General features: G+C 42.0%; 2 protein-coding genes and 1 pseudogene across 2 annotated transcripts; all 3 read right to left on the bottom strand.

Annotated features, from left to right (window-relative positions):
• Positions 1-382: 382 nt before the first annotated feature.
• Positions 383-12,463, bottom strand: LOC119521160 (annotated as a pseudogene).
• Positions 12,464-13,880: 1,417 nt separating this feature from the next.
• On the bottom strand, positions 13,881-14,410 carry LOC119521966 (eukaryotic translation initiation factor 1-like). Its single transcript, XM_037820708.1, has one exon. It carries the CDS (start codon positions 14,393-14,395, stop codon positions 14,057-14,059), a length of 339 nt encoding a protein of 112 aa, XP_037676636.1. The 5' UTR covers positions 14,396-14,410; the 3' UTR covers positions 13,881-14,056.
• Positions 14,411-17,389: 2,979 nt separating this feature from the next.
• Positions 17,390-18,796, bottom strand: LOC119521952 (keratin, type I cytoskeletal 18-like). Its single transcript, XM_037820681.1, has one exon. It carries the CDS (start codon positions 18,767-18,769, stop codon positions 17,474-17,476), a length of 1,296 nt encoding a protein of 431 aa, XP_037676609.1. The 5' UTR covers positions 18,770-18,796; the 3' UTR covers positions 17,390-17,473.
• Positions 18,797-19,669: the final 873 nt, after the last annotated feature.

Raw genomic sequence — 19,669 nt, 5'->3', positions numbered from 1 at the left:
ATTCTACTTCCCCACAAATGGTGATTAGGTACATCCCTCTCTCCACATGTTCTCCAGCACTTGTATCCCTCTGTTTATTTTTTTTTGATCATTACAAAAAGATAAGGCATAATTTTATTACTTTCAACATTTCATCACCATGAAAATAAACTAACAAATAGCTTCACAAAAATAATTTTTTATTCAAAGCAGTGAAGCCTGAGCAGGAAGGCAGTACAAAGAATGTAAACAATGTAAACATCACTACATTCAGCTCAGACTGATCGAATGCTGAAAGACAACTCTCAATGCTCTATGTGTGCTTACTAGCAAGATACATTAAAAAGATTCTATTATACACATACAACTCTAATTTTGAAGAGGAAAAAGTAATTTATCAAAGTCAATCCCAAAGCCAAATACTGGCATCATCACAGCTATAAGGATCTCTGCTAAAACTGTTCAAACTAGTTTTTTGAATAGCAGCAACACAATTCTGATGTTGTGCATTTGGCTTTATGAGGATCTTCTACTTCTAAATCCCAAACACTGCCAATTTGATTGCCCAGTGCAAGCATCTTTTGCCAGAAATCCATAGAAAACCTCATGTATCAAATGTCACACTGGCTGTAATCAATTCGCCCAAGAATAGTCACATTAGACTCACTGGGTTTAATTTCATCTATATCATCTTCCATTTTGCCAGGTTTCCCGCACACAATGGCATTTTCACAAGACAAATGCCAGCAAAGCCTCTGAGAAACTGTATCTCTCCTACATTTCTGGTGAGAATGTAAAATGGCACGGCCACTCTTGGACAGTATCAAATCACCTAACCATCGCACACAACCGACATAATTCCTGTGTATGTCTCTGGTAGAAAAGTCAGGAAAGTGAATTTTCTGAAAAACAAATGGTCTGTTAGTTTTATTTCGGTTGTAATCATAAGATTCCTTAATTGCATTCATCATTCTCTTTGAATTGATCCTCCAAAGTTTAAGAGAGTGAGCCATACCACAGGCATTATTTTTTCACCCAAAATGTCATAATCAGCACTTAGAACTTCATGTCTGTGCCCTTCTACACCTCCAAATATTGCCACCAAGGTGTCCATTTGGATATTTCATAATCGTAAAGCATGATCTTTACTTACAGACAGAAGGAGGTTAGAGTCTCTTGGGTGGAATTTCAGCTCATTGATAGCATTTCATGGCCAACATAGTGCTTCATGCACTGCCTTGTTATGGGATTAATTATCCTAATTATGCCTCTAGATCCAGCCACAGCCAGCAGAGGATGGCTGGTATTGCTATCATATGTCCATGCACAAGTGTAAAAGTTTTCATCAGCATCAGCATCCACATAGGATTGCAACAACCAGACTTCTCGTGAGTGACATTCAAATAAGGTAACTCTGTTACTTCCAACAGTTGAAAACACTAATGGATCTCCTTCTTTACTATGCCAGTTAAACTAAACTCCAAACAGTGGTTGGTTATGATCTTCCTTGAGGCTATTTACACACTTGAAAGAATATTTGCATTTCTTTGACTTCCATTTTCCCTTCCCCCAATGTCTCCTTGCAGGTGCATTCGGCATATTTGTAGATGTATCAGGGTGTTCAGTGTTTGTACCACTTTCCATACTGACAGCATCATCATTTTTGTCTCCTGAGAGGTTGGGGTTGCTGTCCTCATCGCTGCTCAGCTTCTGCTTCTTCCCTCTGTTTATTTTATTTTATTTTATTTATTTATTTTTTCTTCGTTCCCTTTCTCATTCCCCTTCTCCCTTAATTCCTTGTGGGTACCTCCAGCATTGCACATGCCAGATTGTACCCTCACTGTCCATGTGTCTGTTTCACCCCAAATAGGGAGAACCTTGAAGGCAGAGGCCAGCACTGGGGCTTGCTTATCTCTAAACCCAGCACCAAGTACAGTAGCAGGCACAGAGTTTGTGCTCAGTAAACACTGGGGACCAAGTCTGGCAGATGGATAACCAGGAGCTATATTAGCCAAAGCCTGTGACAGAACTGTCACTGATAACATCTGAGTGGGGTTGGGGTGATCATCTCAAACAGATACAGTTTCCGTCTGCCTCCGCATTCAGTTTTTCTTAGAATCACATCTGTCTGTGTCTCAAGTATCCTTTGTACCTCTTTCCTGCTATTAATATACTTTGTCATCCTTTCTCTGTCATTTTTTTTATCTTCATTTTATTGAGATATATTCACATACCACGTAGTCATACAAAACAAATCGTACATTCGATTGTTCACAGTACCATTACATAGTTGTACATTCATCACCTAAATCAATCCCTGACACCTTCATTAGCACACACACAAAAATAATAAGAATAATAATTAAAGTGAAAAAGAGCAATTGAAGTAAAAAGGAACACTGGGTAACTTGTCTGTTTGTTTCCTTCCCCTATTTTTCTACTCATCCATCCATAAACTAGACAAAGTGGAGTGTGGTCCTTATGGCTTTCCCAATCCCATTGTCACCCCTCATAAGCTACATTTTTATACAATTGTCTTTGAGATTCATGGGTTCTGGGTTGTAGTTTGATAGTTTCAGGTATCCCCCACCAGCTACCCCAATTCTTTAGAACCTAAAAAGGGTTCTCTAAATTGCGCGTAACAGTGCCCACCAGAGTGACCTCTTGGCTCCTTTTGGAATCTCTCTGCCACTGAAGCTTATTTCATTTCCTTTCACATCCCCCTTTTGGTCAAGAAGATGTTCTCCGTCCCACGATGCCGGGTCTGCATTCCTCCCTGGGAGTCATATTCCACGTTGCCAGGGAGATTCACTCCCCTGGGTGTCTGATCCCACGTAGGGGGGAGGGCAGTGATTTCACCTTTCAAGTTGGCTTAGCTAGAGAGAGAGGGCCACATCTGAGCAACAAAGAGGCATTCGGGAGGAGGCTCTTAGGCACAATTATAGGGAGGCCTAGCCTCTCCTTTGCAGCAACTGTCTTCCCAAGGGTAAAACCTGTGGTAGAGGGCTCAAGCCATCAAACCACCAGTCCCCTATATCTGTGGTCATGTTAGCAACCATCGAGGTGGGGTAGGCCAATACCCCTGCATTCTCCACAGGCTCCTCAAGGGGGCACTACATATTTTTTTTCCTTTTTTTTTTTTTTAACCTTTTTGTCCTTTTTAAATCAACTGTATGGAAAAAAAAATTTATAAAACAAAGCAAAACAAAAAAAAACATAAAATAAAAGAACATTTCAAAGAGACCATAACAAGGGAGTAAGAAAAAGACAACTAACCTAAGATAACTGCTTTACTTCCAACCTGTTCCTACTTTACCCCAAGGAAGTTACATAATATAGCAACATTTCTGTGAACTTGCTCCTACTATATCCATCAGAAATTAACAGACCATAGTCATTCCTGGGCATCCCCAGAACGTTAAATAGCATGTCTGTTCTTCTTGGATTACTGTTCCCCCTTCCTTAATTGCTCTCTATTGCTAGTTCCCCTACATTCGACATTATAAACCATTCGTTTTACATTTTTCAATGTTCACATTAGTGGTAGCATGTAATATTTCTCTTTCTGTGCCTGGCTTATTTCGCTCAGCATTATGTCTTCAAGGTTCATCCATGTTGTCATATGTTTCATGAGGTCGTTCCTTCTTACTGCCATGTAGTATTCCATCGTGTGTATATACCACATTTTATTTATCCACTCATCTGTTGAAGGACATTTGGGTTGTTTCCATCTCTTAGCAATTGTGAATAATGCTGCTATGAACATTGGCGTGCAGATATCTGTTCGTGTCACTGCTTTCCGATCTTCCGGGTATATACCGAGAAGTGCAATTGCTGGATCGAATGGTAACTCTATATCTAGTTTTCTAAGGAACTGCCAGACCGACTTCCAGAGTGGCTGAACCATTATACAGTCCCACCAACAATGAATAAGAGTTCCAGTTTCTCCACATCCCCTCCAGAATTTGTAGTTTCCTGTTTGTTTAATGGCAGCCACTCTAATCGGTGTTAGATGGTATCTCATTGTGGTCTTAATTTGCATCTCTCTACTAGCTAGTGAAGCTGAACATTTTTTCATGTGTTTCTTGGCCATTTGTATTTCCTCTTCAGAGAACTGTCTTTTCATATCTTTTGCCCATTTTATAATTGGGCTGTCTGTACTATTGTCATTGAGTTGTAGGATTTCTTTATATATGCAAGATATCAGTCTTTTGTCAGATACATGGTTTCCCAAAATTTTTTCCCATTGAGTTGGCTGCCTCTTCACCTTTTTGAGAAATTCCTTTGAGGTGCAGAAACTTCTAAGCTTGAGGAGTTCCCATTTATCTATTTTTTCTTTTGTTGCTTGTGCTTTGGGTGTAAAGTCTAGGGAGTGGCTGCCTAATACAAGGTCTTGAAGATGTTTTCCTACATTATCTTCTAGGAGTTTTATGGTACTTTATTTTATATTGAGATCTTTCGTCCATTTTGAGTTAATTTTTGTGTAGGGTGTGAGGTAGGGGTCCTCTTTCATTCTTTTGGATATGGATATCCAACTCTCCCAGCCCCATTTGTTGAATAGACCATTATGACTCAGTTCAGTGACTCTGGGGGCCTTATCAAAGATCAGTCGGCCATAGATCTGAGGGTCTATCTCTGAATTCTCAATTCGATTCCATTGATCTATATGTCTATCTTTGTGCCAGTACCATGCTGTTTTGGCAACTGTGGCTTTATAATAAGCTTCAAAGTCAGGGAGTGTAAGTCCTCCCACTTCGTTTTTATTTTTTAGAGTGTCTTTAGCAATTCGAGGCATCTTCCCTTTCCAAATAAATTTGATAACTAGCTTTTCCAAGTCTGCAAAGTAGGTTGTTGGAATTTTGATTGGGATTGCATTGAATCTGTAGATGAGTTTGGGTAGAATTGACATCTTAATGACATTTAGCCTTCCTAACCATGAACATGGAATATTTTTCCATCTTTTAAGGTCCCCTTCTATTTCTTTGAGTAGAGTTACGTAGTTTTCTTTGTATAGGTCTTTTACATCTTTGGTTAAGTTTATTCCTAGGTACTTGATTTTTTTAGTTGCTATTGAAAATGGTATCTTTTTCTTGAGTATCTCTTCGGTTTGTTCATTTCTAGCATACAGAAACATTACTGACTTATGTGCATTAATCTTGTATCCCACTACTTTGCTAAATTTGTTTATTAGCTCTAGTAGCTGTATCGTCGATTTCTCAGGGTTTTCCAGATATAAGATCATATCATCTGCAAACAATGACAGTTTTACTTCTTCTTTTCCAATTTGGATGCCTTTTATTTCTTTGTCTTGCCAGATTGCCCTGGCTAGCACTTCCAGCACAATGTTGAATAACCGTGGTGACAGCGGGCATCTTTGTCTTGTTCCTGATCTTAGAGGGAAGGCTTTCAGTCTCTCACCATTGAGTGCTATGCTGGCTGTGGGTTTTTCATATATGCTCTTTATCATGTTGAGGAAGTTTCCTTCAATTCCTACCTTTTGAAGTGTTTTTATCAAAAAGGGATGTTGGATTTTGTCAAATGCTTTTTCAGCATCTATTGAGATGATCATTTGATTTTTCCCTTTTGAATTTTTAATGTGTTGTAATACGTTGATTGATTTTCTTATGTTGAACCATCCTTGCATGCCTGGAATGAACCCCACTTGGTCATGGTGTATGACTTTTTTAATGTGTCTTTGGATTCGATTTGCAAGTATTTTGTTGAGGATTTTTGCATCTATATTCATTAGGGAGATTGGCCGGTAGTTTTCCTTTTTTGTAGCATCTTTGCCTGGTTTTGGTATTAGATTGATGTTAGCTTCATAAAATGAGTTAGGTAGTGTTCCATTTTTTTCAATGTTTTGAAAGAGTTTGAGTAAGATTGGTGTCAGTTCTTTCTGGAAAGTTTGGTAGAATTCCCCTTTGAAGCCATCTGGCCCTGGGCATTTATTTGTGGGAAGATTTTTGATGACTGATTGGATCTCTTTGCTTGTGATGGGTTGATTGAGGTCTTCTATTTCTTCTCTGGACAGTCTAGGTTGTTCATATGTTTCCAGGAAATTGTCCATTTCCTCTACATTATCCAGTTTGTTGCCATACAGTTGTTCATAGTATCCTTTTATAATTTTTTTTAATTTCTTCAGGATCTGCAGTTATGTCACCTTTTTCATTCATTATTTTGTTTATATGGGTCTTCTCTCTTTTTGATTTTGTCAGTCTAGCTAGGGGCTTGTCAATCTTGTTGATCTTCTCAAAGAACCAACTTTTGGTGATATTTATCCTCTCTATTGTTTTTTTGTTCTCTATGTCATTTATTTCTGCTTTAATCCTTGTTATTTCTTTTCTTCTACTTGGTTTAGGATTGGTTTGCTGTTCATTTTCTAGCTTCTTCAGTTGATCCATTAGTTCTTTGATTTTGGCTCTTTCTTCCTTTTTAATATATGCGTTTAGTGCTATAAATTTCCCCCTCAGCACTGCTTTTGCTGCATCCCATAGGTTTTGGTATGTTGTGTTCTCATTTTCATTCGTCTCTATATATTTAGCAATTTCTCTTGCTATTTCTTCTTTAACCCACTGATTGTTTAGGAGTGTGTTGTTTAACCTCCAGGTATTCGTGAATTTTCTAAGTTTCTGATGGTTATTGACTTCTAATTGTACTCCATTGTGGTCAGAGAATGTGCTTTGAATAATTTCAATCTTTTTAAATTTACTGAGGCTTGTTTCATTTCCCAGCATATGATCTATTCTGGAGAAAGTTCCGTGAGCACTAGAAAAGTATGTGTATCCTGGTGATTTGGGATGTATTGTTCTGTATATGTCTGTTAAATCTAATTCATTTATCAGATTGTTTAGGTTTTCAATTTCCTTATTGGTCCTCTGTCTGGATGATCTATCTATAGGAGAGAGTGATGTGTTGAAGTCTCCCACAATTATTGTGGAAACATCAATTGCTTCCTTTAGTTTTGCCAGTGTTTCTCTCATGTATTTTGTGGCACCTTGATTGGGTGCATAGACATTTATGATTGTTATTTTTTCTTGTTGAATTGCCCCTTTTATTAGTATGTAGTGGCCTTCTTTGTCTCTCAAAACATCCCTGCATTTGAAGTCTATTTTATCTGAGATTAATATTGCTACACCTGCTTTCTTTTGGCTGTAGCTTGCATGATATATTTTTTTCCATCCTTTCACTTTCAATTTGTGTCCCTGTGTCTAAGATGGGTCTCTTGTATGCAACATATTGATGGTTCATTTTTTTTGATCCATTCTGCGAATCTATATCTTTTAATTGGGGAGTTTAATCCATTTACATTCAACGTTATAACCGTGAAGGCATTTCTTGAATCAGCCATCTTATCCTTTGGTTTATGTTTGTCATATATATTTTTCCCCTCTGTCTATTAATATCCTTTATTGTACCCATACCGAATCTCTTTAGTACTGAACCTTTCTCCAGGTCTCTCTGTCCTTTCTTTGTTTCTCTGTCTGTAGGGCTCCCTTTAGTATCTCCAGTAGGGCAGGTCTCTTGTTAGCAAATTCTCTCAGCATTTGTTTGTCTGTGAAAAATTTAAGCTCTCCCTCAAATTTGAAGGAGAGCTTTGCTGGATAAAGTATTCTTGATTGGAAATTTTTCTCACTCAGAATTTTAAATATATCATGCCACTGTCTTCTTGCCTCCATAGTGGCTGCTGAGTAGTCACTACGTAGTCTTATGCTGTTTCCTTTGTATGTGGTGAATTGCTTTTCTCTTGCTGCTTTCAGAACTTGCTTCTTCTCTTCCGTGTTTGACAGTGTGATCAGAATATGTCTCGGAGTGGGTTTATTTGGATTTATTCTATTTGGAGTTCGCTGAGCATTTATGATTTGTGTATTTATGTTGTTTAGAAGATTTGGGAAGTTTTCCCCAACAATTTCTTTGAATACTCTTCCTAGACCTCTACCCTTTTCTTCCCCTTCTTGAACACCAATGAGTCTTATATTAGGACGTTTTATATTATCTATCATGTCCCTGAGGTCTGTTTCGATTTTTTCAAATTTTTTCCCCATTCTTTCTATTATGCTTTCATTTTCCATTCTGTCATCTTCCAGGTCACTGATTCGTTGTTCAACTTCCTCTAGTCTTGTAATATGAGTGTCCAGAATCTTTTTAATTTGGTCAACAGTTTCTTTAATTTCCATAAGATCATCTATTTTTTTATTTAGTCTTGCAATGTCTTCCTTATGCTCTTCTAAGGTCTTCTTGATATCCTTTGTAGTCTGTATTATGGTCTCATTGTTCATCTTTAGTTCTTTGAGTAGCTGCTCCAGGTGCTGTGTCTCTTCTGGTCTTTTGATTTGGGTGCTTGGGCTTGGGTTATCCATATCGTCTGGTTTTTTCATATGCTTTATAATTTTCTGTTGTTTTTGGCCTCTTGGCATTTGCTGAACTTGATAGGGTTCTTTTAGGATGTGTAGACCAATTGAAGTCCTTATCTCTAATTTATCAGATTTACAGCTTCGTGGAGTACACTTTCTCTAACTAACCAGCAGGTGGCATCCACGAGCCACCTGTTTTCCACAAGCCAGTTCTCCCCTGCTCAGCCTTTGTGGTGAGTGGGGGAGTGAGTCTTGTGGGGTCCAATTGGTGTACCAAGCTTGCGTGTGTAGTTGGTGTTGCCTGCCCTGTATATGGGGCGTGTTTCTGGGCAGTCGGGGGGGGGGGTGGCTCTAACCATCAAATCTCCCTGGTGATCCTGGAGTTTTAAAGCTACTGTAATAGTCTAATCCTTCAGTTCAGTCCTGCCACAGTTTGTCTCTGCCACTGACCCCCAAGTCCTTGGTATTGTCGTATGGCTCCTGAGACTTGTAAGTGGGTCCCTCTTCCAGGCCGTGCACCCCGTGGTCCTCTGTTGAGGGATGACTGTGCTATGTCACAGGTAAGTGCCGTCCCCCCAGGGCAGTTCTGGGCTGCTGGGCTGTGTAGGGAGGCTCCCAGTCTGCTGAAATGATGGCTGAATGGGGCTTTGTTAATTCACACTGCTCCACCTTCCTAACTCTGCCCTATGTTTATTTTTTAAAGAGTTCTATTCACACAGCATACATTCCCTCCTAAGTAAACAATCAATGGTTTCTGGTATAATCACATAGATATGTGTTCACCACCACAATCTTTATGAGGACATTTTCATTTCCTCCACAAAGAAAGAGGAAGAGGAGGAAAAAGAAAAAAGAGAAAAAAGAAAAAGAAAAAAAATGATGACTGAAAAAATAAAAATACAATAAAAAGTCAGACAACACTACCAATGCCTAGTCTCCCATAACCCTCCCTTATATCTCCTTCTTATAGACCTTTAGCTTTGGTATATTGCCTTTGTTACAATTATTGGAAGCATATTACAATGTTACTGTTAACATTGATTGTATTTTTCCCCAATACCATACCATGTTCACTACCTTGCAAAGTCGACATTCATTTATTCTCCCTTATGTAAAAACATTTTTATGTTTGTACATTTAGTCACAATCATTGACCACTTTAGGTTTCACTAAGTTATACAGTCCCAGTCTTTATCTTCTATCTTTCCTTCTGGTGTCATATATATCCCTAAACTTCCTCTTTCAACTGTACTGAGTCATCTTTATTCAGTGTACTTATAATATTGCGCAACCATCATGCAGTAGTATGCTATCCATACAATCAATCCTCTTGAACATTCATCAAATGTATGATCTCTACCCTCTTTCTATCTCCTGATATCTTTATTTCTACACTCTTCTCCAAACCTCTCTCTCCTGTGTTTTCCTATCTGTCTGTAGCACTCCCTTTAGTATTTCCTGTAGAGAAGGTCTTCTGTTCACAAACTCTCTCAGTGTATATTTATCTGTAAATATTTTAAACAGTCCCTCATTTTTGAAGGACAGTTTTGCCAGATGTAGGATTCCTGTTTGGCAGTTTTTCTATTTCAGTGTCTTGAATATATCATACCACTGCTTTCTTGCCTCCATGGTTTCTGCTGAGAAATCTGCACATAGTTTTATCAAGCTTCCCTTGTATGTGATGGATTGCTTTTCTCTTGCTGCTTTCAGGATTCTCTCTTTGTCTTTGACATTTGAAATTCTGATTAGTAAGTGTCTTGGAGTAAGTCTATTTGTTTCAATTATGTTTGGTGTAGCTGCACTTCTTGGACCTGTAATTTTACGTCTCTCATAAGAGATGGGAAATTTTCATTAATTAGTTCCTCTATTATTCTTTCTGCCCCCTTTCCCTTCTCTTCTCCTTCTGGGACACCTACAACACATATATTCATGCACTTCATGTTGTCATTCAGTTCCCTAAGATACTGCTCTTATTTTTCCATTCTTTTCCCTATCTGTTTTTTTGTGTGTAGGATTTCAGATGTCCTTTCTCCACTTCACCAATCCTTTCTTCTGCCTCTCCAAGTCTGCTCTTATATGTCTCCATTGTGTTTTTCATCTCTTCTATTGTGCCTTTCATTCCCATAAGTTCTGCCATTTGTTTTTTCAAGCTTACAAATTCTTACTTACGGTCACCCAGTGTCTTCTTCATATCCTTCATTTCTTATGTCACATTTTATTTCAAATTTTTGGTTTGATCTAGAAGATTTGTTTGAATATCTTTAATTAGTTGTTTCAACTCCTGAATCTCAGTTGAGGTGTAAGTTTGTTCCTTTGACTGGGCCATATCTTTGTGTTTCCTGGTGTAGCACATGATTTTTTGCTGTCTAGACATCTGATTTTCTTGATTACTTGATTCTGGAGGTTGTTTTCTCTCTTTTGCCTAGGGTTTTCTTGTTGGTTGTCTTTGATCTCTAGCTTTTCTTTGTTTCTCACACTGGCCAGTTGTCAGATTGGCTCTGCTCCCCAGTCTTCCCCCCAAAATCAGGCACCCACCATGGCCTGCCACAGGGATGGGAGGGAGGCACTGGGTATCCCAGCAAGTTCACTGTGTGTGGTAAAATCTGCTGGCTTCCAGTGGTGCTCTGTTTTTCACTGGCCAACAAAACCTGGGCTTGCTTCAACAGTTGGGTACTCCATATTTCTCATCCAAAACAGGGCCAGGTTTCCATACAGGGCATGTAGACCAGCTCCTGTGGTCCTAAAAAAGGGTTTGGAGCATCTTTTTAAAAGTGTTTCAACTCCCTTACACCCTCAGGACTGTCCAGAAGATGGTGCTATTCAGTAACTTAATCGTCCTCAGAAGCTGCTTTGCCTCTGAGCACAGGCTGTGTCTACACAGGTGAGCTGAAATTGCAGGATTCCTATGCCCTCACTTCACTGGCCAAGATCTGGCTCGATGTGGGGCTACACCTTTGGCAAAGTACTCCCTCAGCTGACCCAGTACTCCAGGTGCTCCAAGGCAAGAAAACAACTGCCCGGCTGCTACTTCCCACAAGGGTGGGGGAAGGGCTTTCAGACCCAGGGCTGAAAATGCAGTCTCTGTCCATATTTTCTCAGTCTCTTTGCTCCTCACTGACCTGGGCCTTGAAATGTCCTCCCCAGTCCTCTGGGTCTTCAAACGGTGGGGTATGTCTCACTGCTGTGAGAGATTTTAAAATCTGTGTCCCTGGTGGGAGGGGACCTGTCTGCTGATTCTGTGCCTTTCCCACACTGAGAGCAAGTGAGGGAGAGGAGAGAGGACTGGCTGATCTGGGACAGAAGATTCCTACCTGATATTTCTTCTGTTTCTTCAATTCAGCATTTGCAGGGACTTCCTCCAGTCTATATCCTCCTCCAGAGTTTCAAACAATTCAGAATTGTCCTTTTTATCACTGAATCTCTGGAGAGAAGTTTTCAGTAGCTGTTTACATTGCCATGTTGATGACTTTCTCAGTCTCTTTACATGCAGTCACATACGCTCAATCACACATGCACACCTATCTGTCAAACACTTTCCTGGAGACAGACACACACACACCCCATTACCATCTGCCACACCGGACAGCCCTATCATATGCACAGTTATGCAATCACAAACATCATCTTTCACACAGGGTGCTACACCCAGGCCCTATTGCATGCACAACATTCACAGCTCCACATACACATCACGTCTGTCACACACCATCACAGAAACACCTGGCTCAGTCTCACTCTGGACATGTGGTGAGGGAGACATCCTGGCCCCCATTTCACCCACCCTTCCCCTCAAGTCCATCACACCCAGTCACTCAGTCAACTTCCTCAGGTGATGGTGTTCACTTCGAGTGCTCCTCTCACCCCCACCCTGGATTCTGGCCCAAATTGGAAGCCTCCTCCCTGCCTGGCCCTGAGTTGATTTCTTCCTTTGACCCGACTGGCTTACACGTGGAGCCCAAGAATCACGAGGACATGTCAAGGGGCCTCAGAGACTGTCATTCGGACCCGGTGGCCTGTAGGAAATGTAGTCCTGTGCCGAAAAAAACACACCAAACTCACCGCAAGCCCAAGGGTGAGGAGACGGCCCCGCCCCGAGGGGATTCTGGGAGCTGTGGTCTGCCCGGAGTGCGCATGCGTGCATAGGCGGAATTGGTGCCTCAGGCCAAGGCTGGGGTGAGGCTTTCCCAGCTGGGAGGGTGTGGACTGTTCAGAATCTCTACACACCAGGCGGTCTCTTTAGGGTACGTGGGCGCACCCTGAGGACAAGCGAGTTCCTGATCGCATTTAGTGAGGCAAGTTGTTGTCTGTGGTGGCTCTTGAGTTGACGCCAGCTCCTGGTCCTGCACCGGGAACACGGTAGGCTCCCAGGACGGGTGTGTCTCGTGCATGTTATTGTGTTAACTCGACAGTTGTGGTGCCGACTGAGTGGCCTTGGATGGTGCAGCCATGTGCTACAGCCAGATCCTACTGGCAGATTTTCACAAAAGTTGGGAGTTGTGTTAAACATGACCATTATTAAACATTAAATTATATAAACAGCATTAAATAAATTACATTTAAGGCAAAGGCAATAAAAACTCAAAACTTATCACTTCATAATTATTTTACTACTTTTTACTATTACTAGTGCTCTTGAGATTATGCCTACTGTATCTGTATGGAGGAAATACTGTATAATGGTGTGACCCTCTGGCTCTCTACCCAACTTGAAGTTTAGTGAAACCATATTAGTAGCTGGAAATAAGCCACAGTGGGACTTTTACATCACCGAAATAGGCAATTGCTACAAATCTGGAGTTGATTCGTTATTTTGTTGATTGTCTAGATCAGGTTTTGCCAAAATCCCATCTCTTCCTGCAACGTCTTTCCAGTGAACCCTACTGTGAAAGCTTAATATCGAATTCATTTTGAAGGAGAAATAAAGGAATTCCTTTATCACTGAGACATACTGAAGGGTGCATTGGGAGCTTAGAAGAAATAAATTGGTAACTGAGATAAATGCCACTTTTTCTCTTACCAAATTTTAAAACTAAAAATTCGTATAGTATACAATATTGCTGAGAATGTGGAGAAATGGGAATGACTACAGCCTTTTTTTTTTTTTTTTTTTTTGAAACATGTGCCAAGTTCTTTTATTAAACAGATCAGGTTTGTAGGATCTTGACTTACAGTACAAACCCCTACTGTTGGGGTTTGAATCCTCTCCATTTTCAGGATAGTTGCCACCAGCTCAGACTTCCTTCACACACGTCACCCGTTCTAAGGCTGTGTTCTAACAGTCTCCATATGAAGTCAGCCAACGCAGTCAAGAGCCCAGCCTTTATCCCATCTTTTCTCAGCTCCACCAAGGGCTGGTCAGGTGGTGACATTCTCTCAGGGCAGGGAACTCTGCAGAGGGAGGGCCAAGGAGCTTCTGGCCAAACACAGCTGTCTGTGATCGCGGGGTTCTGGGCGTGGCTGAAACATCACGCTACTGCTGTTTCAGGCTGGAAACTGCCAGGCGCCTAATGCTTGACCTCTGTTTAAATGAGGGACTTGAAGACTAGACAGCATGGCTCTTTTCAGTTTATTGCATGAAGGAGTTACACTAGTCCAAGTTAAAAGCGGACCCCAAATGGTTACATTATACAAGCTATGAGGTTTTTAAACTTGTGACAAGGGACAGAGGGAAATTTTCTACTCATTGCAAGGAAATCCTTATTTAAGCTTCAGTGAGCCACAAGCACTTAAAACCCATGAACCTTCAGCTGGTCGTCCTTAGCCAGTCCAATCTCTACAAGAAACTGGCATATGTTCTTGCGCTGGTCACCCTGTAGCTGAATCACTTCTCCATATTCTGGATGCTCAATTACAGTACCATTGCAGGCAAATTTCTTCTTAAATGCCTTCAGTAGTTTCTTTTTATTGTAATCATCAGCGATCACTTGGACCGTGGTAAGGGTCTTCCTGCCGTTTCTCTGTTGAAGTCTTATATGGATATAATCAGTCCCAGCAGAAAGCAGGTCATCACCCTTACTTGCGTTAGCAAAGGGGTCGAAAGAGTGGAGGTTCTGGATAGCGGACATACCATACGATTCTTTTTCCTTGGTGGAAACGGCCTTCGGCCTGCGGAAGGCAGCGGCAGGAGGAGGTGGGCAGGGGGGATGGAGCGTCGGGAAGTGAGGGGGCTCGAGGGGGAGGCTGCTGAGTCCTCCGCGGCCGCCAGTGACTGGGCGGCTACAGCCTTTTTACAATTCAATTGTTGTATAGTAGCTATCACAATATCTGAAAGCAAACCCCTAAGCAACTAGCACTTTTGTATGTAAGAATCAAGCCTACAAAAATGGTAGCATCAAAGACAAGGATGTGGATATAATAACGCTTACTGAAGCCATGTTTGCCATACTGAAGAACTGAAATCAACCTCAGTGTTCATCATTTGAGGTATGGTTTGTCGATGCTGACCAATACAGTAGCTATTTATAAATTTAATTTACAATGTAAATTTCTTAAAATTAAATACAATTAAAAATTCAGTTCCTTAGTCACTCTTGTCACATTGCAAGTTTGTAATAGCCAATGTGGCTAGTGGTTACCAGGTTAGACAACACAGATATAGAACATTTCCAACATCAGGGATAGTTATATTTGACAGTGCTGAGGTAGACAATAATTCAACATTAGAAAGAATGAGCTAACTTCTGGGAAGATGGCAGATTAGGAGAGGAAGAGCAAAATACTCCTCCACGAAAAAGACTAGATAAAGGGCAGAAAGTGCTCCAGAACAACAGTTCCAGGTTGTCACTGGCTGGGCAGGGATTTCTATACCACATAGTGGGGATTTAGCTGGAGAGGCAGAGAGACTGATTGAGAGGAGGGGGTGAATGTCTTTGGCCTGGACCACTGCCAGGAATGGGAGGCTGGAGCCAGCAGATGAGTGCATAAGAGAGCAGCTTTCCATGCCCTGCTCACACTTCTTAGCAGTTGGCTGGGGAGATAACCCTTCACAGCCCTGGAACTGAGAGCTCCCATGAGGGAACTCAGGATTCATGGACTTGTGGTGACTGCATTCACTCTTCCTCCATGGAAGCCCATGGTGAGCACAGCCAAGAAGCAAGGGCACTGCACAGAAAGGCCAGGAGCCCTTCCCCAACCCCAGGGACTTGTGGGTGCATGGCAGTCAGGGACTGCAGTGCATTTGAGCTGGAGGGTGAGATGTGCAGCTCTGCATCCCCAGAGCAGTCCACCTGCAGCCCCAGGAATTGCTGGGTCCACTGTGCCCTGGAGCAAACTCCCTGCTCATGTGTGCAGGGCCTGCCCTACCCACCCCCCCCAGGGCTTGCAATCCCAAGTGCTTTCTTGGCTCAGCTCCTGCCCAGCCAATGCAGCCCTTCAACTGTTCTGCACAGCTCTGAGTAAGCTTACTGTCTTTAAATCTCCTCTGCTGCCTTTGTCCCGGGTGGACTGGAACAGTGGCTGCCCTTAGAGTTGGGCCTACAGCAACATGAAGTAGCTAATGAAAAGCAGCTATCAGCAGGCTTCTCCCAGGGGCCAGAGCACACTGCTTCCTGTCACAAGGGTAGGGGGTGGGCACCAGTAACCACCATGTGGAGAGAGTAATTTTCTGGTATTTACTATAATGTACCAGCCTCTTCCTCTAGCTCTTCTTCCCTGGATGCTGTTGTGTCTTATTGGACTCGAGAGTTTCAAATAGTTGATTCAGACAGTTCCTGCCTGTCTAACAGTTATTCTGGTAGAGAGACTGATTCATGGGGCTTTCTACTCCGCCAAATTCCCACAACTCCCCTGTCATTTTCTTTTACACTCATTCTGTAGACGTCTTTTTCTGAATAGCTACTTCATTCTATTAACTGTTATGCAACTGGGCTATGGAAAATGAGTTTTTATTTTATTTTATAATCATAACATGCTCCTCCCTTCTTTTAAACCCAAGTAGTTCTGATTTCCAATCTTGGATTGGCATTCTTGATTATATTATTTATAACTCTTTCTGGAAGCAAACGAAGAGTGAAAATACAAGAAACTTTATCCACTTTACCTACTTAAAGGAGAAAGAAATGTAATAAAAGAGGCTTACAAAATCATCAACTATACTATAGGAAAGAGACCTAGATTGAATTTTCAGGAATAGTTTCAGATAAAAGGTTACCAAATTGGAGATGCTATTTCTGCAACAGATTTCTGCCACAGAAAAGTCCATGAATTGTCACAAGGGTACCTCTGGAACTTTTAAGTTCAATACCCAACTCTATAGCTAAATCTGGGCACCAGAAACCTTCCCCACTGCCACTTAATTTGACATTAACATTTTAATAGCTAACAAATAACAGCAGAACCTTCTGTATCCAAATCATTATCCCCACAACCTTGATTGACAGAGCAATCTGCAGGAAAATGCCATCTGTCTGAGTTCTATCCTCCAAATATCAGCAAATTTGCAAGAATTTAAAAACCTGTTTCATACAATCCTAGCAGAAAAGGAACTGGTTAATTTATACTTTTCAACATTTCCACTTGTTCAGTTCAAAAAGACACAATAAAAATAATTGGACTGATATGCAGGGTGAATTTATTATATCCATCAAAATTATCAAGAAAATATTACTCTAGGAACAAAAGTGTGAACATTACAAAATATGTCAATGTACTTCACCATATGAATTGTCTGAAAGTAATGATCAAATGTTTACCTCAATAGATCCTTGAGACTTAATATTATTCAGTGTCTATTTATGCTGAAAATATTAGCAAAGCAGAAATAAAAACTCACTAAATTGGTAGAGTCTGTATATTAAAAACCTCTAGCAAATATGTATACTGGAGAAATGTATACATATTTCATTTAATATCAGGAACAAGGCCATACAATCCATCCTTACTGCTTCCAATTAAAATAGTCCTGGAGGTCCTGTCTAATGCTATAAGAAATGGAAGGGAACTGATAAGACAATTATTTTCAGACTATATAACCTATAGAGACACCCAATAAAAGCATCAGACAAATCATTAGAACTAATAGATTTTTGGTTTTATATGTTTGTATAATATCTTTTTTCATCCTTTTACTTTTTTTTTTTTTTTTTGAAGATGCAGAAGTTTTTATTGGTCACCGGTTCCCCAGAGGGCACCCTGCTTCTGCTGCCTCAGTGCCTCAGAACTTGGGTGTCGTTGGTCTCAGATACCACTTTGCCGTCCACGATCCTGCGGGTGGTGGTCTTGTGGATGGTTTGCATGGAGTTGCTGCAGCCCAGGGCGTCGCTGAGACTGAAGTCCTCTCCGTCTTCTAGCAGGCGGCGATAGGTGGCAATCTCAGTCTCCAGCTTGACCTTGATGTTCAGCAGGGCCTCATACTCCTGGGCCTGGCGCTGCCCCTCTGCCCGGGTCTGTGCCAGCTCTGATTCCAGGTGCAGCAGGACCCCGTTGAGCTGCTCCATCTGCAGGGCATAGCGGGCTTCCACCTCCCGCAGGCTGTTCTCCAGGCTGGCTTTCAGATTCCTCATGGAGTCCAGGTCAATTTCCAAGGACTGGACGGTACGTCTCAGCTCCGTGAGTGTCATCTCAGCAGCTCCTATCTCAGCGGACTGAGAGGTGACCACTGTGGTGCTCTCTTCAATCTGCTGAGACCAGTACTTGTCCAGCTCCTCTCGGTTCTTCTGAGCCAACTCGTCATACTGGGCTCGGATGTCTGCCATGATCTTGCTGAGGTCCTGAGACTTGGGGGCATCCACCTCCACGGTCAGCCCAGAGCTGGCAATCTGCGCTTGTAGGCCCTTTACTTCCTCCTCATGGTTCTTCTTCATGAAGAGCAGCTCCTCTTTGAGAGCCTCGATCTCCGTCTCCAGCTGCAGCCGGGTGACGTTGGTGTCATCAATGACCTTGCGGAGCCCATGGATGTCACTCTCCACAGACTGGCACATGGCCAGCTCCGTCTCGTACTTGACTCTGAAGTCATCTGCAGCCAGCCGGGCATTGTCAATCTGCAGAACGATGCGGGCGTTGTCCACAGAAACCTCAAAGATCTGAGCCCTCAGTTCCTCGATGATCTTGAAGTAGTGGCTCCAGTCCCTGACCTGGGGTCCCTTCTTCTCCAGGTGTTCCCGAATTTTGCCCTCCAGTCTCCGATTCTCAGTCTCCAGGCTCCTCACCCTGTCCAGGTAGGAGGCTAGGCGGTCGTTGAGGGCTTGCATGGTCTCCTTCTCGCCCTGGATGCCCCCCATTCCCGCCAGACCCCCGGCCACCCCGCCGGCCAGGCCCCCGGACCCCCAGCCGCCCCGGGAGCTGGAGGAGCGGGACACGGAGATCCGGGAGCCCGAGCCCCCGGCGCCCGCATAGACGCTGGCCGCGCTGCTGGCTGGCCGGACCCGGTGGCTGGTCAACTGGACCGAGCCGAGGGATCGGTAGTTGGTGGAAAAGGTGGTGGAGCGGGTGGTGAAGCTCATGTTGTCTGGGGAGTGAGGCGAGAGGCCAGGACTCGGGATATGGACGCCTCATCCTTTTACTTTTAACCTCTTTGTGTCTTTGAATCTAAAGTGTATCTCTTGCAAACAGCATATAGTTGGATCACTTTAAAATCATTCTGCCAATCTATGCCTTTATTTTGGAGTGTCTTATGGAGTGTATTATGGAGTGTCTTATGATTTATGTCTATCTTGATCTTCTATTCCTCTTATTCTACTGCCTTCTTTTGTGTTAAATGAATATTTTCTAGTGTACCATTTTTTTATTTTTTTAATCATTTTATTGAGATATATTCACATACCACGCAGTCATACAAAACAAATTGTACTTTCGATTGTTTACAGTACCATTACATAGTTGTACATTCATCACCTAAATCAATCCCTGGCACCTTCATTAGCACACACACAAAAGTAACAAGGATAATAATTAGAGTGAAAAAGAGCAATTGAAGTAAAAAAGAACACTGGGTACCTTTGTCTGTTTGTTTCCTTCCCCTACTTTTCTACACATCCATCCATAAACTAGACAAAGTGGAGTTTGGTCCTTATGGCTTTCCCAATCCCTTTGTCACCCCTCATAAGCTACATTTTTATACAACTGTCTTCGAGATTCATGGGTTCTGGGTTGTAGTTTGATAGTTTCAGGTATCCACCACCAGCTACCCCAATTCTTTAGAACCTAAAAAGGGTTGTCTAAAGTGTGCCTAAGAGTGCCCACCAGAGTGATCTCTCGGCTCGTTTTGGAATCTCTCTGCCACTGAAGCTTATTTCATTTCCTTTCACATCCCCCTTTTGGTCAAGAAGATGTTCTCCATCCCACGATGCCGGGTCTACATTCCTCCCCAGGAGTCATATTCCACGTTGCCAGGGAGATTCACT

Source organism: Choloepus didactylus, chromosome 27 (assembly GCF_015220235.1).
Source record: "Choloepus didactylus isolate mChoDid1 chromosome 27, mChoDid1.pri, whole genome shotgun sequence".
Classification (NCBI taxonomy): domain Eukaryota; kingdom Metazoa; phylum Chordata; class Mammalia; order Pilosa; family Megalonychidae; genus Choloepus; species Choloepus didactylus.
The sequence above is the reverse complement of the archived record's forward strand: the minus strand, read 5'-3'. Positions and strand labels throughout refer to the sequence as shown.

Coding starts and splice junctions, on each gene's coding strand:
- LOC119521952 (XM_037820681.1), bottom strand. CDS start 18,769: ATGAGCTTCACCACCCGCTCCACCACCTTTTCCACCAACTACCGATCC.
- LOC119521966 (XM_037820708.1), bottom strand. CDS start 14,395: ATGTCCGCTATCCAGAACCTCCACTCTTTCGACCCCTTTGCTAACGCA.